Raw genomic sequence first — 21495 nt, 5'->3', positions numbered from 1 at the left:
GTTATGGAACATGACATATATAGATAAAAATGATACATACAAAATTCAGAAAAACTTTAAAAGATACAAATCATTCATTATAAAAAAGCAAATCAAGCATAATAAAATGTGAAAATAAAACAGTATAATATGTTGCACAGAACGTATAATCTAATGAATTACATAAACATATGCATTGTTATGTAGTAATATGTAATGGGATATATATAAATATATATACACACACACACATTCTCACACACATTCAAATTAGATGACAATTACATTTATACATGAGGTTATATACTGTATGTACACATATATGCATTTTTAATTGTCTTTTAATCCTAATTTTATATACAGACCTTGTGTGGTAAGGATGTCTATATGTTGTAGTTAATGCAAATGTGTGTTTATATACGTATATATATACATAAATATGTGAAAATGTACCAACAACAAGGAACATACAGAGGACAGACGATGACCGGTTCTTTATGTCCTTCCTGGTACATCTACCTCTCCCTTGTCCTTATCCTCTTGAGAAGACTTGGTGTTGGTCCCTCTGCCTCTCTGGAGGGTAATCCTGCATACCAGGGTCCTCCAAGAGGTCCAAGAACCACCTCCTCTTCCCTTCATTAATTCAGCACAGCCATCAAGGAGGTTGGATTAACAGCATTAGTACGACTTTTTAAAAAGTGCATTTTCTTCAGCAAGGTCTGCTTCTTGTCTTTTAATCCATGGTTAAATTACATTGCATTATTATTTACTTATATTCTGCATATACCTGGTCAATTCAATGTGGATTATAGAAAAGAGAACTGGGAATAGCCCAGAGAATTACAAAAGAAACTCACTGCATAGAATTCTTAGACACCTCATTATTATTTTCTGCATGCAGGTGTTCTGCAAACGAGCCAGGTAGAAAACATACATACAGAGGTTTCCTACAGACAATTTAACAGAAAAAGTAAGCTAAGTCAATCATTACATTACAGGTAACCTTTTTGTGAAAACTAATCTTTGGATTTGTTTTCACATGCAGCTTTTTGTAAAACTCATTATTAATAAGTTGCTTTGCATGAGTTTGCATCACAGCAGCTCATTTATCATGAACTTCAAATGAACTTCCATACATAGGAGAATAAGCTTAAAACTTTACTCCTTGGAAAGCTGATCTTTACAAATGCTTTTGCACAAAGAAGGCAATTCCATAAAGGGGTCCCTATTTTCAGGCTCTAACTGCTGGATTCTATATAGCGCGCCTAGAGATCCGTGCCGAAATCCAGGCATATTCTTTAACAATGCACGTAACTTAATTAGCTTAACAAGCTAATCAGCATTGATAGCAGCACTTAACAAGCAATAATGAGCACTAACTGGCAATAATTAGAATTTACATGCACAACTTGCTAAGCGTATTCTGTAATGAACTGCACCTAAATTCTAATGCATGCAGTAGAAAAAGAGTGTGGCTATGGGTGGGGAAATGGGCATTTCGTGGGAGTTCCAACATTTATATGTGTAGTTATAGAATATGGCCCAGTGTGCTTAAATCTTCGTGCATGGATTTATGCCACGTTTTAATTGGTGTAAATGGACACATGTAGTTTTAGGCTCTGGAATATCAACTAAGCATATTCTATATGCCATGCCTAAATCTAGGTGCCATTTATAGAATATGCTTAGACGGAAAAGTTTACTGCACAGTTTTTTTTAGGCGCCTTATATAGAATCTGCCCCACCTGTGCTTATATGGAGTCTATTCTATAATGAAAAGTAAGCACCTCCTTTTTTTATAGAATACTGGTGTAAAAGGTTAGAAATGCGCCTTTATTTTAAGAGAAATCACATACACCTGTCCCATAGCTGGTGTAAATGCTCCTGCCTAGATTATTAAAGAATTAGTGCTTTGCTCAAACTCCACCCATGTGAACCCACATCTGCAAAGTACAAACCGTCAAATATTGGCATCTATTTAAAGATTAGTGTGTAGCCAGAAAATGCACATGTACGGAGAAATAGCCTAAGCATTAGAGCAATAGGCTGAGAACCAGGGAAATGTGGTTCAAATCCCACAGCAGATCTTTGTAATCTAGGACAAGTCGCTTAGGGGCCCTTTTACTAAGCTGCATAGGCACCTACATGTGCCCAACATGCATAGTTTTGAGTTACCGCCCAGCTAGCACATGGCCCTTGCGGTGATTTCATTTTTGACGAGTGTCCGCTACACGTGCTCGCTAATATTTTTTATTTTCTGGCACATGGTAAAAACCGGGCGATAATCGTCATTCTACGCACATAGATGATTACTGCACGGTTATCGCGTGAGACCTTACTGCTAAGTCAATGGCTGGTGGTAAGGTCTAAGACCCAAAATGGACACGTGCCAATTTTTATTTTGCAGCACGTCATTTTCAGCAAAAATTTTAAAAAGACCTTTTTTATAGGCTCGCTGAAAAATAGATCTGCAGGCACCCAAAACACTAGCACAGCCCATTTTTCGGTGCACCTCAGTAAAAGGGCCCCTTAACCCAGGAAGAAAAAAAAGAGACAACAGCTACTGGACCAACAAAGGACACAGGAAAGTAGCAGCAGACCACAACAGTCCCAATAGAGAGGTAATGTTTCTTAACAAGGGACCACCCTTAAAAGAGGAAGAACCCGGTGTCCATATTTCACCAGAATAGGCTGCATTAAGGGTCACAATCTGTTCTAAATTGTCTCAATGAAATAAAAACTTGTGGTGTTTCTAAAAGCTATGTATCAGTCACATAATTGTTCCCCGAGTACAATTTTGATCATTTAACAGATGCCAGCTTTTAGAAGCACCACAAGATTTTTTTTCTTTAATTCAGACAATTTCCAACAGACTGTGACCCCTGATGCAGCCTGCTCTGGTGAAACGCCACTTCAGGTTCTTCCTGTGTTAAGGGTTGTCCCTCGTTAGTAAACTATACTTCTGTATTTGGACTCTTTTGTGGCCTGGTACTACTTTCCAGTGTCCCAAGTCATCTAACCCTCCATTGCCTCAGGTATAAACTTAGGGGCTCTTTTATTAAGCTGCGGTAAAAAGTGATCTTTCCTGTGCTAAGGCCATTTTCCATTATTTGAATTAATTACCATATGCTAATATTGCCATTAAAGAAATTAATGCTTTGTGGTTCCCTTTTACAAAGTGGCAGTAAGCCCAACGTGGGCTTACCGCTCACTGAAAAGGAAGTACTGCCAGACTACCACAGCAGCCTGGCAATAGTTCCCACCCCCAGTATGCCTGTGTGTACCCGGCGGTAATCGGGTAGTGCTGCGCATTGCCCGGTTACTGCCGGGTTAGTGCAGGAGCCTGTGCCGCTACCTCAATGGGTGGTAGTAAGGACTCCCACTGAAATGGCCGTGTGGCAAGTACTTCACTTGCAAAAAGGAGCAACACTGGGCCTTCAAGACTGAGACAATAGGAGTATTTTATTGATAAATGACCTGGCACGAGCCGTGTTTCGGCGTTAAAGAACGCCTGCCTCAGGGGTTAGAGATTGAATGTAAATAATGTAAACAATGTATGAATCCAATACCTCCAAACAGGAACGGAGAGAATCTTTAAAGCCAAGCGTGCCTTCTGGAAATAGCAGCCGCAGTAAAGGAAAAAAACTCCTGTATATAGCCTAGTATTTTGCAAATGCAAATACTGAAAAAGTACTTCACTTGCCACATGGCCGTCTCCTAAAGAAAATAAAGATCTAAGTTTTACCCAGTGCGGTAAAAGGGGGCCTTGGAGCATGTCAAAAACATACGCCAACCCCAGAGCAGACCCCCCCCCCCCTTTTGCTGCAGATTAGTAAAAGGGGCCCTGTGTGAGCACTTACGGTACCTATTTTGTAGACAGCAAGGGTTCATACACTAATCCTGTGCTAATCAGTTAGTGCCCCGTAATGTAATGCACTAACTGATTAGTGCAGAAACACCACTCTCTGCCCCTGACACGCCTCCTCCTTGAAAAAAATTAAAATAGTTTTAGTCACGGTTTGTGCGCATAGATTAGGATCTTACCGCAGGATGCCTGTCTGCGTCCCATGGTAAGTCCTTTTCAGCTGTAGTAAGCACAGCTAGTGCTTATTGCAACTTAGTAGAAGGGTCCTTTAGATTAGGAACAGGGGAAATACCTAGTACGAATACCTGAATGTACCTCACTTTGAGCTACTATTGAAAAAAGCAGAGTTTTTTTTGAGGGGGTACTTGGGGGTACTGAGTACCGGCACCTTTCCATTGTCTGCTAAAATTGACCCCAAGTTTTAATGAAAGAGCTCAGGCTCTATACACCAATTCTGCCTTGTCATAGATTCTGTGACTGGCTGCAGGATCCTGGCTATTGTGGGGTGGATCCCTCAGTGATCACCCGACCCCTGAAGGATGGCCTAGCATTTGAGTACCGGCACCTTTTTTGCTAGAAAAAACACACTGGAAAAAGGTGACAGCTAAATCCAAATAAGTAAATCTTTGCATACATTCTTACTACCTAAATCTGGGTAGTTCCTTATAGAATTACCTTCCTAGTGCCTAAATCATTTTTATATGTATTTTTACTGCCCCTATTGAGAAAGCATTCACAGTTTAGTGTAGTAGTTTATAGGTTTTATACAAGTTAGTAGTCTTTTCTGTACATGGTGAAAAAAATAATTCATACAAACTAGAGTGGGTACCAATGGACCCCATCATCCTTTTGAATGGAATATGCCTTATTCATAGAAAATAGTTTTTAATTCCATGTCTTAGACTCACAACATGAATTTGCTAGTGTAACACAAAATTTAATGTACAAGCTGCTACCTCTTTAGTTCTCAATCAAAAAGAAAATTCTGTCGAACTCTGACCTTAGCTGGTAGTAAATTAATTTTCTGAAAGCCACAGGTATTCAATCCTTCAACGATAAATACCACTAGAAGTAATATCACCTACAGACAAAGCTAAGCAATGAATCAGACAGATATCAAAGTAAATTCACATCAATCACTAATTAACACAATATTATGCTAAACAAAGCAGAAAGAGAGCTGGCACAATATTCAAAGGTGAGCTTGTTGTGCTAAATCACTACACATTTCGATGTGCAGGATTTAATAAAACAAATAAATGTTAGATTTTGCTTGACTTAATTGTGTAGCCAATGTGAGCAAAGTCAAGTTTATGTTCAACCAATAGAAAAGCTCTCCTTGTTCCCTTCATTTCTGATTGGGTAAAGGAACTCCATTACTGCAGACATTGGAAGATACATTGATTTTGTATAGATAGAGAGGTAACAGAGTGAAAAACCTATAAACAAAATTATCATCAAATTATTTTCTACCATGAGCTTAGATTTATTTTAATTGACATATTAAAACCCACTTTTTTTCTGTAGCTTTTGGAGAAGCTCAATGACTACATTTTTCTTGACTAGGGTTACTGTATGTTATTATTAATGATTAGGTATTGCATGTTTCTGGTTTGTATACGCTCTTTTCTGTCTTAATGGAATTCAGTTTTCTTTCATTCTTTTCTTTCTTTGTATTTTTAGTATTTTTGTAAATCGCCTTGACCTGTTTGTTCAGAAATGGTGGTAAAGCAAATTTTAATTAACATAAACTACTTCTCAAAAACATTTTTTCCATCACCAATTTAAAAGTTAAAATAGTGTTTATCAAAGATCAAGTTCGTGAACCACCAAACATAGGGCCCCTTTTACCAAGCTTCGACAAAAGGAGGCCTGTGCTGACGTCAGCGCGTGTTTTTCATACATGCCAAGGCCCCCTTTTACCGCAGCTGGTAAAAGGGAAGTCTCTCTTTCCTGCAGGAAATGCTAATGCAGCAAGTAAAGCACTTGTCGTGTGGCCATTTCAGGGGGGAGCCCTTACCACCACCCATTGAGGTGGCGGTAAGGGCTCCCACGCTAACTCCGTGGTAACCGGGCAGTGATTACCACTGGGTACACTCTAGCACTAGAAAAATAAATATATTTTTGTAGCTCCAGATATGATGGCACGCTTATGGTGGGAAGTACCGCCGGGCTGCTGCGATAGCCCAGCAGTGCTTCCAATTTAGCAAGCATTAAGCCCACATTGAAGGAGTGGCCTAGTGGTTAGTGCGGTGGACTTTGATCCTGGGGAACTGAGTTTGATTCCCACTGCAGCTCCTTGTGATTCTAGGCAAGTCACTTAACCCTCCATTGCCCCTGGTACAAATAAGTACCTGAATGTACTATATAAACCACTTTGAATATAGTTGTAAAAACCACAGAAAGGTGGTATATCAAGTCCCATTTCCCCTTCCCTTAGTAAAAGGGACCCATAATAATGTGGTTAGAATTATTATACAACCACACTGGTCATTTTACTAAGTGGCAGTAAGCAGTAATGCCTGCTTCCCGCATGCCAAAATGCACTACCATGGGGCGAACTCAGGCAGTAGCTCTGTGCACACTTTCCCAGTACTAAAAATATTTTTTATTTTTTAGCGCTGGGGGTGTGTTTTGGGTACAGAGAGTAGGCATGCACAGTGCTAATCGGTTAGCACAGCTACATTGCCGCACTACAACCAATTAGCACATGGTTAGCGTGTGAGCCCTTTCCGCATACTAAGTAGGTGTTGTAAGGGCTCACACAATAACAGCTACTCTCGAATTGGGAAATTACCATCTGGCCATTATTGGGTAAAATGGAAATGCAGCCATTTTACAGCCGTGCTAAAAGTGGCTTCAGCGGGCGGAGAGACCCATGCACTAATCATAGCGCATGGCTCCTTTTAGCGCAGCTTAGTGAAAGGGCCATCTAGGTAGCACATGGGAGAATACTATATATGTCCTGTATCTCCAAACATATACAATCTGGTAATGTGTAATATGAATCATCAAGCAAAATGTTGATATGATAAGGCAAATCTGTTGTATGAAAAATAATACATATATACCGTGCCTTTATGCACTAAAAATGCAACATATAAACTAGCAATGGTCACCTCTCCAGTGCAGAATAAAGTACTAGTGATGTATTAAAGTGAATTTCCAAATTCAAGCATTAACCAGTTGCTAAGTAGATCTTCCATAAGCCATTGAAACGTGCCTTTAAAGCTTAGTACACTGACCTCGGTAATGAAATTTTGGGCTCCTCTTGGACTTAGAAGTAAAATGGCTCTTCGTAGAGTGTCACGATAGCGATTCAGCTCCTCCGTTTTCATAGTGGTAAAAAGACTAGCAAAGACACGGCTTATATTTCTGTCCACTTTCTGTAAGGATACATCAAGTCCTAACCGTGATGCCTGATCCAGAAATCCTTGCAGTCCTCGAATATCTAAAACACACACACACAAAAATAAATTAAAGTTTATTAAGCTTTTCTCAATCAAAAGTCACCAGATACACCATTATAGATCATGGCTATTAGTTGTATCTATGATATCCTCTTTGTTTTCAAACTGGATAGTACTTATAATAAAGACTATGGGGCCTGTTTACTAAGGAGCTCATTTGCAAAAGAGAAAAATGCCTCAAAAGTGGCACAAAGCAGCAGATTTGAGGCACTTTTCTCCACAGTTTGTCTAGATCAGAAGGGGGTGTGTTGGAAGCATGTTTGGGTGAGGTTTGGGTGGGTCCAGAATTTGGACATTTTTTTTTAGAGATAATGGAACAAGATAAAATCATCTAGGGTAATAAATTGGGGAGCTTTTATCTGGACCTGTTTCATTCATGACTAAGGAACTCTAACTAACCAGCTGACCACTGGAAGGATTAAGGCATGACCCCCCTTAATCCCCCAGTGGTCACTGATCCCCTCATACTCCCTAGAGATGTGACAGTGACACTTCATGCCAGACTCTGTGAGTCTTCGGATATTATTGCCATTCCTATTAGAGCAGCAACCTGGTCCGAGGAGTTGACTAGTGGTTAATGCAGTGGACTGTAGAGAAAGGGAGCCAGATCCATATCCCACTCTAAGCAGTACACTTGTGGTGGAAATTATGAGCCCTCCAAAACCCACAAAATACCTACTGTACCTATAGATAGGTGATACCTATCTATAGGCTTATGTAGTATTGTACAGTTAAATACAGTAGGTTTTTAGGTGTTCCTGGAAGGCTCACAATAACAATTAAGGGTGTTAAGGTGGGATTGTACCTGGGTCCCTTTATGTGAAGTCCACTGATAATGACCTCTAGGCTGCCCCTGTACTCTGCTGGGATCTATGTGTGGCCAGTTTACCAGGAATGAAGCCACACAGCCATCGCAATGTCTTGTTTTTCTGTGTTTTTCTCTAGGATTTCAGACACCATCACCCAAAGGTCCCTCTTCTGAGCTGTGCTTATCAATCTCTCTCCTCCTATCTGGTACATCTCCTTTGGATTTCTGTACTCCAAGTGTACCACTCTGCACTTCTTGGAATTACATTTTAACTGCCATTCCTTTGACCGTTCTTCTAATTTTGGGGGATATCTTCTCATGTTTTCTGCTTCCTCTGGGATATGCATTGGCTATTTTCATTTCATCAACAAAAAGGCAAACTTTTCCTTCTAAATCAGTCACCTTACTTTCTAACTCTTCCTACTTTCTTACCCATCTATATGTTACAACTTTGCCTTACCCTTCACTACCAATTATAATGTTCTATTATGTATTGTGTTGACATTGCAAGTAGTATACCATGCCGTACTTTGTATTGTTAGTTGAATATTTCTACTGCTGTAATTGCCTATTGCACATGTTTGATCTATTCTTACTGTATACCGCCTTGAGTGAATACCTTCAAAAAGGTGGTAAATAATCCTAATAAATAAATAACTCTTTGGCAATGTCTCTCACAAAATTGTACCTAAAGAAATACATACTGAGCACAAAAATGTCTGGAAAATAGTGATTTTTGAAACAAAAAATAGATTTTTTTCTGGTTCGAAAGGTGATATGTTCAGGAGGAGAATTTTAGACATTTTCAATAAAACGTCTACAATCGGACTTGGACATCATATTGAAAATGACCCTCTAAATGTGATAAAAGTTCTGACAACATGTAGAACCTTACCCTCTCCTTCCCTGACAATCCTCCCAACATCAATTCTTTAAGTATATCCTTCCACCCATTTCCTGCTCCACCAATATCATTCAGAGCACCTTTCACCATGTGACATAACCATGGGGGGAAGACCTTAGGAGCCTAGGTAGCCCCTCTTTGGGCTCAGGCTCCTTCTCCTTGCGCTGCCGCTTTAATGTAGAAGTGTAGCATGCCTCCAGCCGCTGCAGATGCTGGGACTTCTCATACATGCTAAGTTTGCGCAGGAACTGAGCATGCTCATGCAGTCCTGGAGTCAGTGGCTTGAGGCACACCACCAACGTCTGCATTAAAGAAGCAGTGCAAGGAGGGGAGCAGCTCAGGAACTGCATTTCTTAGACTGGCAGGGACTCGGCATTCCCCCCAGAAATGGTATGTTTAGTATGCAGGGGGGAGAAAGGAGAAGGAAGGAATGTGTTGCCCCCCACAGTCCACCCCTGGCCACCCCCAAAATTGGATGCCTGGCTAATCGCCTGCTTTCACTACCCCCACCCGACAACTCCCCAGGCTTTTACCAAAGGTTTCTTGGTGTCTAGTGGAGAGCAAGAGTGATCCCTGGATGTTTCTGTTCTGGCTGAGGTCCAGGAATAAATGGCACCTCTGATTCCTAGCAGTAGAACAATGGTTCTACCACTAGGGGTCAATCTGTAAAATAAAAGCTTTCACTCTTTATTTTGGCACCTTGTCCTCTAGTGGTAGTACTGCAAGACTACCAATGGGGCAATAGCAGCCAGAGCAGAGTCAGAAGGATATATGTGCAGCTGTGTGGCTACACAGGATGCAAAGAAGGTGGGGATAATAAAACCATACACTGTCATTGTTCCTGCCTGCACTCCAGGTAAGAGTTAGAGAGAAGCTGAAGGGCTGCTGGTTACGCTTATGGATGCTAGGCTGCAGTAAGTAGATGCATTGTGGACAGCATGAATGCACTTACCACTTTCTCTTCAGGAGTCACTAAGTGCACCTGCGCTACCTTCAGGGGCAACAGCAAATGCTAAGTTACCATGTGCTAACTGTAATGTGCTGTCTATGCCCATAACCCACCCATTCACCTCCTGTTTTGCATCTCCTGACATGGTAAGCAATAACTATGTGAATTATTAGCATACAGTGTCACAGTCATACAAAAAAGTTAGATTATGAACCCACTGGGGACAGAGAGGATACCTGTATATAATATGTAAACCACTTTGGTTCTACCACGGAAAGGAAGTATATCAAATGCATGACCCATAACCTATAAGTTACCATGCATTAAATTCACACATCAACTGATTATTGCACTTTAGTAAACATGCTCCTAAATATATCCTGCATAGCTACAGATTTAATCTCTATACATAAAATCACTGCACAATAAAATCGTTGAGGAAAATATAGGGTAGTTGATTTCACTCAATTAAATTTTGTGAGATTAAAGTCAGTAGGGTAGGAGTACTCTACAGTAATAATCACAGAGAGAAAAGTCTACTTTTATTCAACAACTAATTATTTCATACCTATTCATAACACTGATAATTGTTTTTTTGTTAATCAAATCCATTTTTCTTGTAAAAACATCTCTGAGAACAGTTTATATTCTAATAATTAAGCAAAGTAATATAATCTAATTACTGTTATAAGATAGAAAACAGATTTCTATTTAGCATAAATATAATAGAATATTATGTCTGGTATTTACATTTATAGATCGATTATGGTTACCTTTTATGTCTTATGAAGAACTTCTGACATAATAATGTTAATCAGCAGGGCCTTGACTTGGTCCAATTCATCACTAATATCATTGACCCAATAAGACAAACAACTAACTTGAAAGGAAATAAAGACCACAACTTTAAAATATCATGACAAGAAAATCTAACCCAGAAATAGAGCTCTCAAATAAAAACAATGTTTATTTATTAAAAATTAATCTAACATTTGAACAGGCAAAGCACAGGATAAAAAGGGACATTAGGGTAGGATTTCACTTATTTGTTAGTCTCCTCAATGAAGCAAGACTAAGAGGAAATTGTCTCAGGCTCTTCCAGGTGATCCCATTCAATGAAACCTGTCAGTCTTCAATACCTGTACCCAGATTTACTATGAGACTGGCCTTGCACCATACTGGACCTGCTGGACCAGGCATCAGACAGCCCCAATCATGTTAGTCATTTTGATGTAACTCTTCCAGGGTGATAGTAATTCCATTCCACTAAGCTACTTAATCTGCAGCACATTACAATAAACAATTCATGTGAAAATACAGACTGACGAAGAAGGGCAACCTTCGAAAGCTAATCAAGAAATGTATTATGTCCAATAAAAAAGGGATCATCTTATTTTCTTGTCCATGCATTTTGTTTTATTTCTATTGATTACCTTTAAAAGTGGACTAACACGGCTACAAGTAAAAAAGTCTACTACCAAAACAATAATATCCCTTCTACAATTTCAGACAGAATGACATGTGAAGGTCAATTCTATAACTTGGTATCTACACTTAAGCACTACTTACGCACATCAAAGGGGACCAAAATTGGCAATTATATACGTAAGCACACTAACTCTTACGTATATAATTTTAGGCACTCAAATGGAACCTAAGCACCCACATGGAGATAAATTAACACCTAAGTACTTTAGCGTTTAACTGTAAAGTGGGTGTTCATCTGCTTGGATAGGCATGGGTGAGTCATGTATTTAGGCACCAAACGTATAGAATACTGTAAGTTTCATGCCTGGGTGCTAACATTTAGGTTCCCATATTTACTCATGTCTTTTACATGGTATAAGTATTGGAGCCTAAAGTTATGCACCCAAACATTGGTACCTAAATATCAAATTATGCTACTTCTATAATGACATGTCTTTATAGAACTGCTATTACTTGGGATAGGTGAGCTCTTGGACTGCACTAGGGTTTACACTGCCTACCTAACCCCAAAGTTAGGTGGGCCATGGCTGGCAGCAGGTGAGTCATGCCCCAGCAAAGACCAGACCAGAAAATGGCTCTTAAAAGAGCCCTTGGGGGTACCCTGATACTCTGTGAATGCAAATATTCTTCCAAGGGTGACCATGTTTGGTGCTTTTTGGCAGCTAATCCAAGAAAGGCCGCTGAGTTAAATCCAAATTCAAGCTTATGGTATAAAAGAACAGTTTGCCACTAAAAATGAACGTCCTTCACCCATACTCTAAAAAAAAAAAAAAAAGAGCACTTGGACGTTTTCACCTGGACTTGTGCTTTTCTAAGGTTGTAGACGGCTATTATAGATGCAGCTTGTCTGCATGTATGAAGCCGTCTTTGGAATGCACAGAGCAGCCACGCATAATGCTTGACTGCTCTGCACTGGGATCTCCTCCTTAGGAAAGAAATCATGTGCAAATGAGCTAACAGCAAGCAGCTCATTTGCATGCAATTTCCTTCATGCATGCCCGTTCCTTTACGAATTGCTAAAGGATCGGTAAGGGAAGGGCTTTTTTCGTTCAGTTAGTGCATCAGTTAGTCCACTGCAGTGCCCCCTAGGATGCACGGTTGGTGTTGTGGCATGTGAGGGGGACCAGTACACTACAAATGCTGGCTCCTCCCATGACCAAATGAGTTGGATTTGGTCGTTATTGAGATGGGCGTCCTCAGTTTTCATTATGGCCGAAAACTGGGGATGATCATCTCTAAGGTCGACCATCTCAACATTTATGTCAACCATCTCTAAGGTCGTCCCCGACCGTATTATCGAAACGAAAAATGGATGCCCATCTTGTTTTGATAATACAGGTTCCCCCCGCCCCTTCGCGGGGATATCCTGCGAGTACGCCCTCATGAAAACTTGGGTGCCCCGTTCGATTATGCCCCTCTCTGTGATAAACAAAAAACATTGGTTAAAGATAATTTGCTGCAGAGATAGGCTTCAAGACTGTGGTCCAAAAAGAATTTTGTATAGTTTCATCAAACTTGAAATTTGTATCAAATTCCCAAAGTGATTGTATTGAAGCATTATGTTTATATTTATTTTCAAGCATAATTTTATATATAGAAGATGTAAGGTGACCTTTTGATGAGAGTGTTTCTATTTGAGATCCAATGCTTGGAGTAGCATGAGATAAAGTGTATAATATATTTGATTTGCATATGCAGTGCTTCAATTGCAGCCATCTATAAAATTGGGAGGCATGTAGGAAGAAAGTCTTCTGTGAACTATCAAATGGGATAATTGAGTTAATAGGAACATCATTCATAGTTACTATACCTTTAGGCTCCATTCCTTCCAAAATAATGTGGAATTATTTATTCTAAAATGAGGATTATACCAAAGTTAGTTATATATTGATTTGTGAAGGGGCCTGTCCATCGTCTTATCCAGTTCCATCATACATCTTTGAGTGTGCATAATAAGTGGATCAATATTTTTGGAAATTGGTAGGATCATATATGGTAACATGTGTAAAGAAAAAGGATTGGCAAAATGCTTTTCCAGTGGTAACCATAAGGGGGCATAGACATCAGAGGGAAGAAACCAATGACAGCCTTTCTATATGATAAATGCCTTATGGTATATTAAAAAAAAAAGTCTAGAAACATTACAGCAAATCTATCCTTGGGTGCCTTTAGGTTAGTAAATGAGATTCTAACAGATTTCTATTTCCGCAAGAATGCAGATAATATTTTTTCAATCCGTTTATAAAATTTATTGTGAAACAATAAAGGGATCATAATATATAATTAATTTTGGGAAGAAATCATCATTTTGTTTCCATTCTACCCTACCATAATACAAGAAGGGGATGCCATGTAGCAATCAATGATTTTAAGAAGGAGATTATATGTTCACTATTGTATTTAAGTGTTGCCAATATATCAGGATATGTCTATACTCAAATATCTCATTTTGATGGGGGACCAAACTAAACCATATGGACATATTAAGTCTGAGTGAGCATAAATATTTAAGGGTAGGACCTCAGTTTGATTTATTTTATATCCAGAGAATTGTGAAAAACTGTGGATAAGAGAGAAAAGTGTACATAAAGAGACAGTAGGGTTAGACATGTACAGTATATTAGAATATCATCTGCATATGCAGGTATCTTATAATCAATATGGTTATACTTTATCCCTGTAACCTGTGTATGGCATTGTATCACTAAGATAAGTGGTTCAAGGGCTATATTAAAAAGGTAAGGATAAAGAGGACAGCCTCGATGGGTACCTCTTTCCAGGGAGAAAGAATTAGATAGGTGAATATCCGTTTTCACATCCTGTTCGAACTCCTTCTACTAACCTATAAATGTACTCACTCTGCTGCTCCCTAGTATCTCTCCACACTCGTCTTTCCCTACACCCCTTCCCGTGCACTCCGCTCCATGGATAAATCCTTCTTATCTGTTCCCTTCTCCACTACTGCCAATTCCAGACTTCGTGCCTTCTGTCTCGCTGCACCCTACGCCTGGAATAAACTTCCTGAGCCCCTACGTCTTGCCCCATCCTTGGCCACCTTTAAATCTAGACTGAAAGCCAACCTCTTTAATATTGCTTTTGACTCATAACCACTCGCCTCCACCTACCCTCCTCTCCTCCTTCCTGTACACATTAATTGATTTGATTTCCTTACTTTATTTTTGTCTATTAGATTGTAAGCTCTTTGAGCAGGGACTGTCTTTCTTCTATGTTTGTGCAGCGCTGCATATGCCTTGTAGCGCTATAAAATGCTAAATAGTAGTAGTAGTAGTAATATTTGCCAAAATTCTGGCCTTGGAATTAGTGTATAAGAGTTTGAAGGGTGAAAACCAAACCAATCCATAAAATGAAAGTGGTAGGCCAATTCTACCCTGTCAAAGGCCTTCTAGGTGTATAGAGAAAGCACAATGACAAGATCAGAGTATTGTTTCACTTTGAGGGGCATAATCAAAAGGGACGCCCAAGTTTTGCTGAGGGCATCCTCGCAAAATGTCCCGGCGAAGGGGCGGGGAAACCCGTATTAACAAAACAAGCTGAGCGTCCATCTTCCGTTTCGATAATACGGTCATGGACGCCCAAATCTTGTCATTTAGGTTGTCCCTAGAGATGTTCATCCCTAGATTTGGTCGTTTCTGATTTTTGGCAATAATGGAAACTAAGGACGCCCATCTCAGAAACAACCAAATCCAAGCCTTTTGGTCATGGGAGGAGCCAGCATTCGTAGTGCACTGGTCCCCCTCACTTGCCAGGACACCAACCGGGCACCCTAGGGGGCACTGCAGTGGACTTCATAAATTGCTCCCATGTACATAGCTCCCTTACTGTGTGTGTTGAGCCCCCAACCCCCCCCCCCAAAAAAAAAACCCACTACCCACAACTGTACAACACTACTATAGCCCTTATGGGTGAAGGGGGCACCTACATGTGGGTACAGTGGGTTTGTGGTGGGTTTTGGAGGGCTCACATTTACCACCACAAGTGTAACAGGTAGGGGGGATGGGCCTGGGTCTGCCTGCCTGTAGTGCACTGCACCCACTAAAACTGTTCCAGGGACCTGCATACTGCTGTGATGGACCTGAGTATGACTTTTGAGGCTGGTATACAGGCTGGTACGTCATATTTTTAAAGTTGTTTTTTGAGGGTGGGAGGGGGTTGGTGACCACTGGGGGAGTAAGGGGAGGTCATCCCTGATTCTCTCCGGTTGTCCTCTGGTCAGTTCTGGCACTTTTTTGTGCCTTGCTCGTAAGAAAAACAGGACCAGGTAAAGTCATCCAAGTGCTTGTCAGGGACGCCCTTTTTTTCCATTATGGGTCGAGGATGCCCATGTGTTACGCATGTCCAAGTCCTTCCTTTGCTACACCTCTGACATGCCCCCTTCAACTTTGGTCATCCCCGCGACGGAAAGCAGTTGGGGATGCCCAAAATCAGCTTTCAATTATGCCAATTTGGGCAACCCTGTGAGAAGGACGCCCATCTTCCGATTTGTGTCAAAAGATGGGCGTCCTTCTCTATCGAAAATAAGCCTGCAAGTCAGCCAGGTGAAAAAATAGTCTTGAATTATCAGTAATTGGCCTACCTAGCATAAAGCTGGGGGATATTATTTTGCTAATTATTTTTTTCATTCTAAACACCAATATTTTAGTGAAAATTTTATAATCTGTATTTAATAGCGAAATGGACCAATAATTTTGCACTAACTGAGGATCTTAATTAGGTTTGGGAATAACTGTAATTACTGTATCTGGGAATTGTTTTTGTAAATATTTTGAGAATTTAGTATGTTTTGAAAAGTTTTTAAATAGGGAATCAAAGTTTGTTTGAATTCCTTAAAAATGTCTGCCATTAAACCATCTGGGCCTAGCACTTTGCCTGAGGGGTGTTCTTTCAGTGCTGTAAAGATATCCTCATCAGTGATCATACTGGTTAAGCTCTTGTTGTCTAATTCTGTTAGTTGGGGTCTTTGAAGAGAAGATAAGAACTGATTAGTTAGGTCTTGAGACTCTTCAACTTCTGACTGACATAATTTACTGTAAAATTGGTGAAATATCTTTTCAGAGAAGTGGTTGGAATATTGGTGCAATCTTTAATTACAAGAATATGTATGTCTGACTTTTTTCCATTTAAGGTAATTTGCAAGCATCTTACTGCTTTTGTTTTTTCCTAAAAAAATAACTTGGTTTGATTGCAAAACGTTCTTGCTGAGCTCGCTCACTAGCAAGTTTATTATAAGAGTATTGCAACTGATACAGAGTTTGTAGATGAGATTTATTGTTTGTTTGGATGTATAATTGCTCATCATCTTTGAGTTTCCAAAGTTACTAAAGATGCCTTTTTCTGTTTTTACTTTTTAGTGAAAAGCTGAGATTGATATCAATTTGCCTCACAGTGAATCTTTTAAGGCTTTCCATATCACTTTCAGGCACTTTTAGGCAGGGTCACTTTTAGGCAGGGAATTAAATTGAAAGAATTCAGATATGAAGTTAGTAATTCTAGATTTGACTTCATCTTCATTTAGAATTTGCAGATTAAGTCTCCATTAGGGAGATTTATGAGACGTTTCAAAAGGGCTACTACTTTTTAGTGTAATAGGAGCATGATCTGAGATAATACTTGGATTTATGTGAGCTTCTAAAACATTGGATAAAACAGAGGATGAAACCAAGAAAAAATCTATTCTGAAAAAACTAGAGTGTGGGGAAGAGTAATAAGTGTATTCTCTTTCATCAGGATGTAATTGTCTCCATGGATCCTTTAAATAGAATTAAGACATTAGGAATTTTAATGTGGTAAATGCTCTAGTTATAGAATATTTAAAAATTGAGTGTTTATCCAACCAAATATCCTGTAGTAAGTTAAAATTACCAGCTATGTAGAGAGGAAGTGGGTCTTTTTTTTATAGTAGTTGAGATAGGTTGAGAAATAAATTAGGAGAATCAACATTAAGTGCATAGTCATTTACCAATAATAATTATTTACCCTCTTGGTCCACTATTTTTTTCTAACATTACAGCATTCAGATCTTTATCAAGTAATATCGAAACAACCTTTTTCCTACCAGAAGGGGGAGCATCTATAGAGAAAGAGATCCAATGTAGTCCTGACAAAGACTGTGACAAGTCTGGCATGTGATCAAATTATAGAGGACTTTAATATTTTAAGATAAGTGAAAACTTTCTTCCTTTTTACTAGATGATGCAGTCCATTAACATTCCAGGAGATTAAGTTTAGAACTGTGTTATTATTAATTTGTTGTGTCATGAGTTGTTAATATAAGCAATACTTTAAAAGATGAAATATCGATAAGTAAAATTCTGTACAATATTCATTCCAGGAGATATATCAAGCTGTCTCTGAAGGAGAAAATGAGAGAAAAAACAAGGACAAAAATAGAGTTTGAAAATTTAGCCCTGTGAAACAGAGAAAAAAAAAGGGTGATATATAAAACCAGAGCATTCAAACAATGTAAAATATAATGAGAGAAATTGAAATCCAATTAAATCTTTGAATATACAAGTTATGTTTAAAGCATAGTCTTAATTTTAAGATTTAAGCAAAAATGCTTTTTCTATTTAACCTACAAGAGCTGCAATACAAGGATTCAGTATCAAGTCAATATCAAATCCTTTTGATTTGAAGGTCTGAGTATCTTCATGGAGTTTTGCAATTAAACTTAGAGGCAAAAGACTTCAATTTAAGTTGCACCCTGATCTTGAAGTTGATCGAGGAATGCTTGAAGTTGTTCTGGTAAGTCAAATGTTTTAGTGGAAATGTGCAAGTTATTGTTATCCTAGCAGGGTATTGTAATCCAAATCGGGCTCCCAGTGATTTTAATTTTGCTCTCATGGCCAGAAAAGATTTTATCTTTTTTGCTGTAGTGTTTGCAAGATCTGGAACTATGATGATTCATTTTCCCTCCAGTTGTAGGTTGATGCATATACGAGTGGCATTTAGGATTTCCAAAGTATGCTGATATCATAGTAATTTAGCTACTACAGGCCAAGGGTATTGTTGGATGTGTGAGGGCATACGGTGAGCATGGTCAAATTCAAGCAACAGTTCAAAAGTAATATTTAACAAGGCTGGGATCCACTTTAGAAGGAATTCCATGAAATTGGTTCCTTTGACATGTTCTCTCAGACCAAGGATTCGAATATTGCTGTGACAAGAGTGATTAGAAAGATAAGTACATAAGTAAGTACATAAGTAATGCCACACTGGGAAAAGACCAAGGGTCCATCGAGACCAGCATCCTGTCCACGACAGAAGCCAATCCAGGCCAAGGGCCTTCCAGATCTGTTTCTAATTTCTTAAACTTGCGCACCATAGAATCTTGCTGCTGGGTAAGTTGCAGCACTCTTTGTTCAGTTCACCATTCTTGTTCTTCCAATCTAGTAGAGAAAGTTGCTACTGATAAGGTCAGTGCTGCCAATTCTTCCTTTAATTCCCAAGTGGCCTCAAACTGTTTGGAGGAGATTTCACATAGTGCCTAAAGTTCCTCAAGCATAAATTCTGAGGAAGTGGATGAACTTTTGTTATGAGCCATTTTTTCTGGAGATGGTAGATTTGTTTTCAAGGGTTTTGAGCTGGACTGAGAGGATCCTAATGTGTCAGACCAGTGGTTTGGAGTTGGACATATCCACTGGCCTTTTCTAAAAGTTTAAATTCAGTAATGTCTTCTTCGAGTTTAATCAGATGATTTTCTAGTAAGAAGGTGGAGAGAAGTCAGTTCAGACGTCCATCTTCGTTGAAGACTCTCTAGTGCCCCCAGGGATTTCCTTATATACTAACAGACATGAAATTATGACATCAGTCAGCACCCTATTGAAGGGATATAAAGGAAGTGTACAGTTTCCAGAAAGTAAATCAGACTCTTCTGGAAAGGAATGCTGCTGGAGACCACGGAAAACAGGTGAGGGGCATGATAGTACCCCCTTCTTGGACCTATGGGTTCAGTTTGAGGGGATAAAGACGATAAAAATGTCTTATAAGTACAGGGACATGATCATTGATAGCAGGTTCCCACATATTAACCTCATGTCCAAAGCCTTTCCAAACTAGAAGATAATGTAGTCTCCCCCTTATCCTTTCGGTGACTAGAATATCTTGTATACCTCAGGACATTTGGTGCCACCAGAATTGATATATCCCCAACTGAAGGGTCTTCCTTTTCCCCGGGAACCCTGTAGGTTTGAAGTTGTGTGTCCCCAGTGCAATGCCCCCTTCCTTGATCACTTAGGGACCAGGGTTTTCCCTGGAGTTACAATGATCTGGGAGACAGCAAGAATATTTGCAGGTTACATGATGGATAGGTGTTCCGAGACGGAAGGCAAGGAGCCCTTGCCCTGGAGAGGAATTTTACTTGTCTGGAGGTCACTAGGGCAGTCATAGTCCTGGTGAGGCAGTAGTTTCATGGCTAGTATCTTGCCAGAAACATCTGCGTAGGAGGCAGAGGCAGCTGGCAGATCAAGAGGCAGAGGTGAATCTATCTTAGATAGGATTAGTTGAGGTTGAACAGTTGATAAGCAAAACTAAGAAACAAGTTAGACCCCAGGCTACAATATCTGTGGAACACCAGTTGATACAAGGTTCATGTTTCTGTAACCAGGGAAGCTCCAAAATGACCTGATGGACAGATCTGGGGAGCACATATAACTCCATCATTTCTTGATGCTGGGGCCCATCTGAAGAGAAATAGCTTGAGTAATTGTCTACAGTTGCCCTGGCATCAGGCATTCATCCGCAAAATTCCCGGCAGCTCTAGAAAGAATGCAGTGATGATTATTCTTCTAGTAATATTTATATATTTATTTATTTGTTTGTTTGTTTGTTACATTTGTATCCCACATTTTCCCACCTAATAGCAGGCTCAATGTGGCTTACATAGTACCATAAAGGCGATCGCCAATTCCGGTATGAACAAATACAAAGTGATTTAGTGGTAGAATAAAGTTCATGTGTAATAGACACATTAGGGAATCATAGATGGGAAGAGTTAATTTATGTCCAGTACGAGCTTTGATTTCATTGTGTTGCAGTGATACAGGCATTTAAGTTGGATCGGTAGGGTATGCCTTTTTGAACAGATTAGTTTTTAGTGATTTCCGTAAGTTTAGGTGGTCATACGTTGTTTTCACAGCGTTAGGTAATGTGTTCCATAGTTGTATGCTTATGTAGGAGAAGCTGGATGCGTAAGTCGATTTATATTTGAGTCCTTTGCAGCTTGGGTAGTGGAGATTTAGGTATGTTCGTGTTGATCCTATTGTGTTTCTAGTTGGTAGGTCTATGAGGTCTGTCATGTATCCCGGGGCTTCACCGTAGATAATTTTATGAACCATGGTGCAGATTATGAATGTGATTCGTTCTTTGATTGGGATTCAGTGCAGTTTATCTCAGAGGGGTTTGGCGCTTTCGAATTGCGTTTTCCAAATATCTTTTTATTTATTTATTTGTATCCCACATTTTCCCACCTATTTGTAGGCTCAATGTGACTTACATAGTAACATACGAAATGTCTGTAGATAAATACCTGTATAGTCCATCTAGTCTGTCCAACAAGATAGAAACAGAGAGCAATGTAAGCAAATAAAGACAGCATGGCCGATCCAGTCTGCCCATCCATGTCATCTATTCTCCCTATCCTTATTCTCATGTTCTCTTAGAGATCCTATGTACTTGTGCCAAGCCCTCCTGAATTGAGAAACTGTTTTCGTCTCTACCACTTCCACTAGGAGGCCATTTCATGAGGCTCCTATGGTAATTTTGGGATGTGCACATGCTACCCACATACTAAAAAATAAACAATTTTTTTTGGTGCAGGGGGTGTGTCTGGGGTGGGGAGTGGGTGTGTTGTTCACTAATCTGTTAGTGCAGTTACATTGCCGTGTGCTAGCCGATTAGTGTGTGCTTAGCCTATGAACCCTTACCAGCTAATTAATGGGTGACGGTAGGGGCTCATGTGCTATTGTCCATGTGCTAATGGCAAAATTAGCACATGGCCATTAATTAAAAAAAAAA

At 39.5% G+C, this 21495-nt stretch overlaps 1 protein-coding gene across 1 annotated transcript in view; it reads right to left on the bottom strand.

The window, feature by feature from the left end:
• The window catches only part of GRID1 (glutamate ionotropic receptor delta type subunit 1), a 1935592-nt gene that overhangs the window by 935624 nt on the left and 978473 nt on the right, over nucleotides 1–21495 (bottom strand). Inside the window, exon 4 of the mRNA XM_030203368.1 lies at nucleotides 7090–7295. Coding sequence (XP_030059228.1) covers nucleotides 7090–7295 — 206 coding nt within the window. The remainder of the gene's footprint in view (nucleotides 1–7089; nucleotides 7296–21495) is intronic.

Source organism: Microcaecilia unicolor, chromosome 5, assembly GCF_901765095.1.
Source record: "Microcaecilia unicolor chromosome 5, aMicUni1.1, whole genome shotgun sequence".
Lineage (NCBI taxonomy): Eukaryota > Metazoa > Chordata > Amphibia > Gymnophiona > Siphonopidae > Microcaecilia > Microcaecilia unicolor.
Note: the sequence above shows the minus strand (reverse complement) of the source record. Positions and strands in the feature narration are given on the sequence as shown.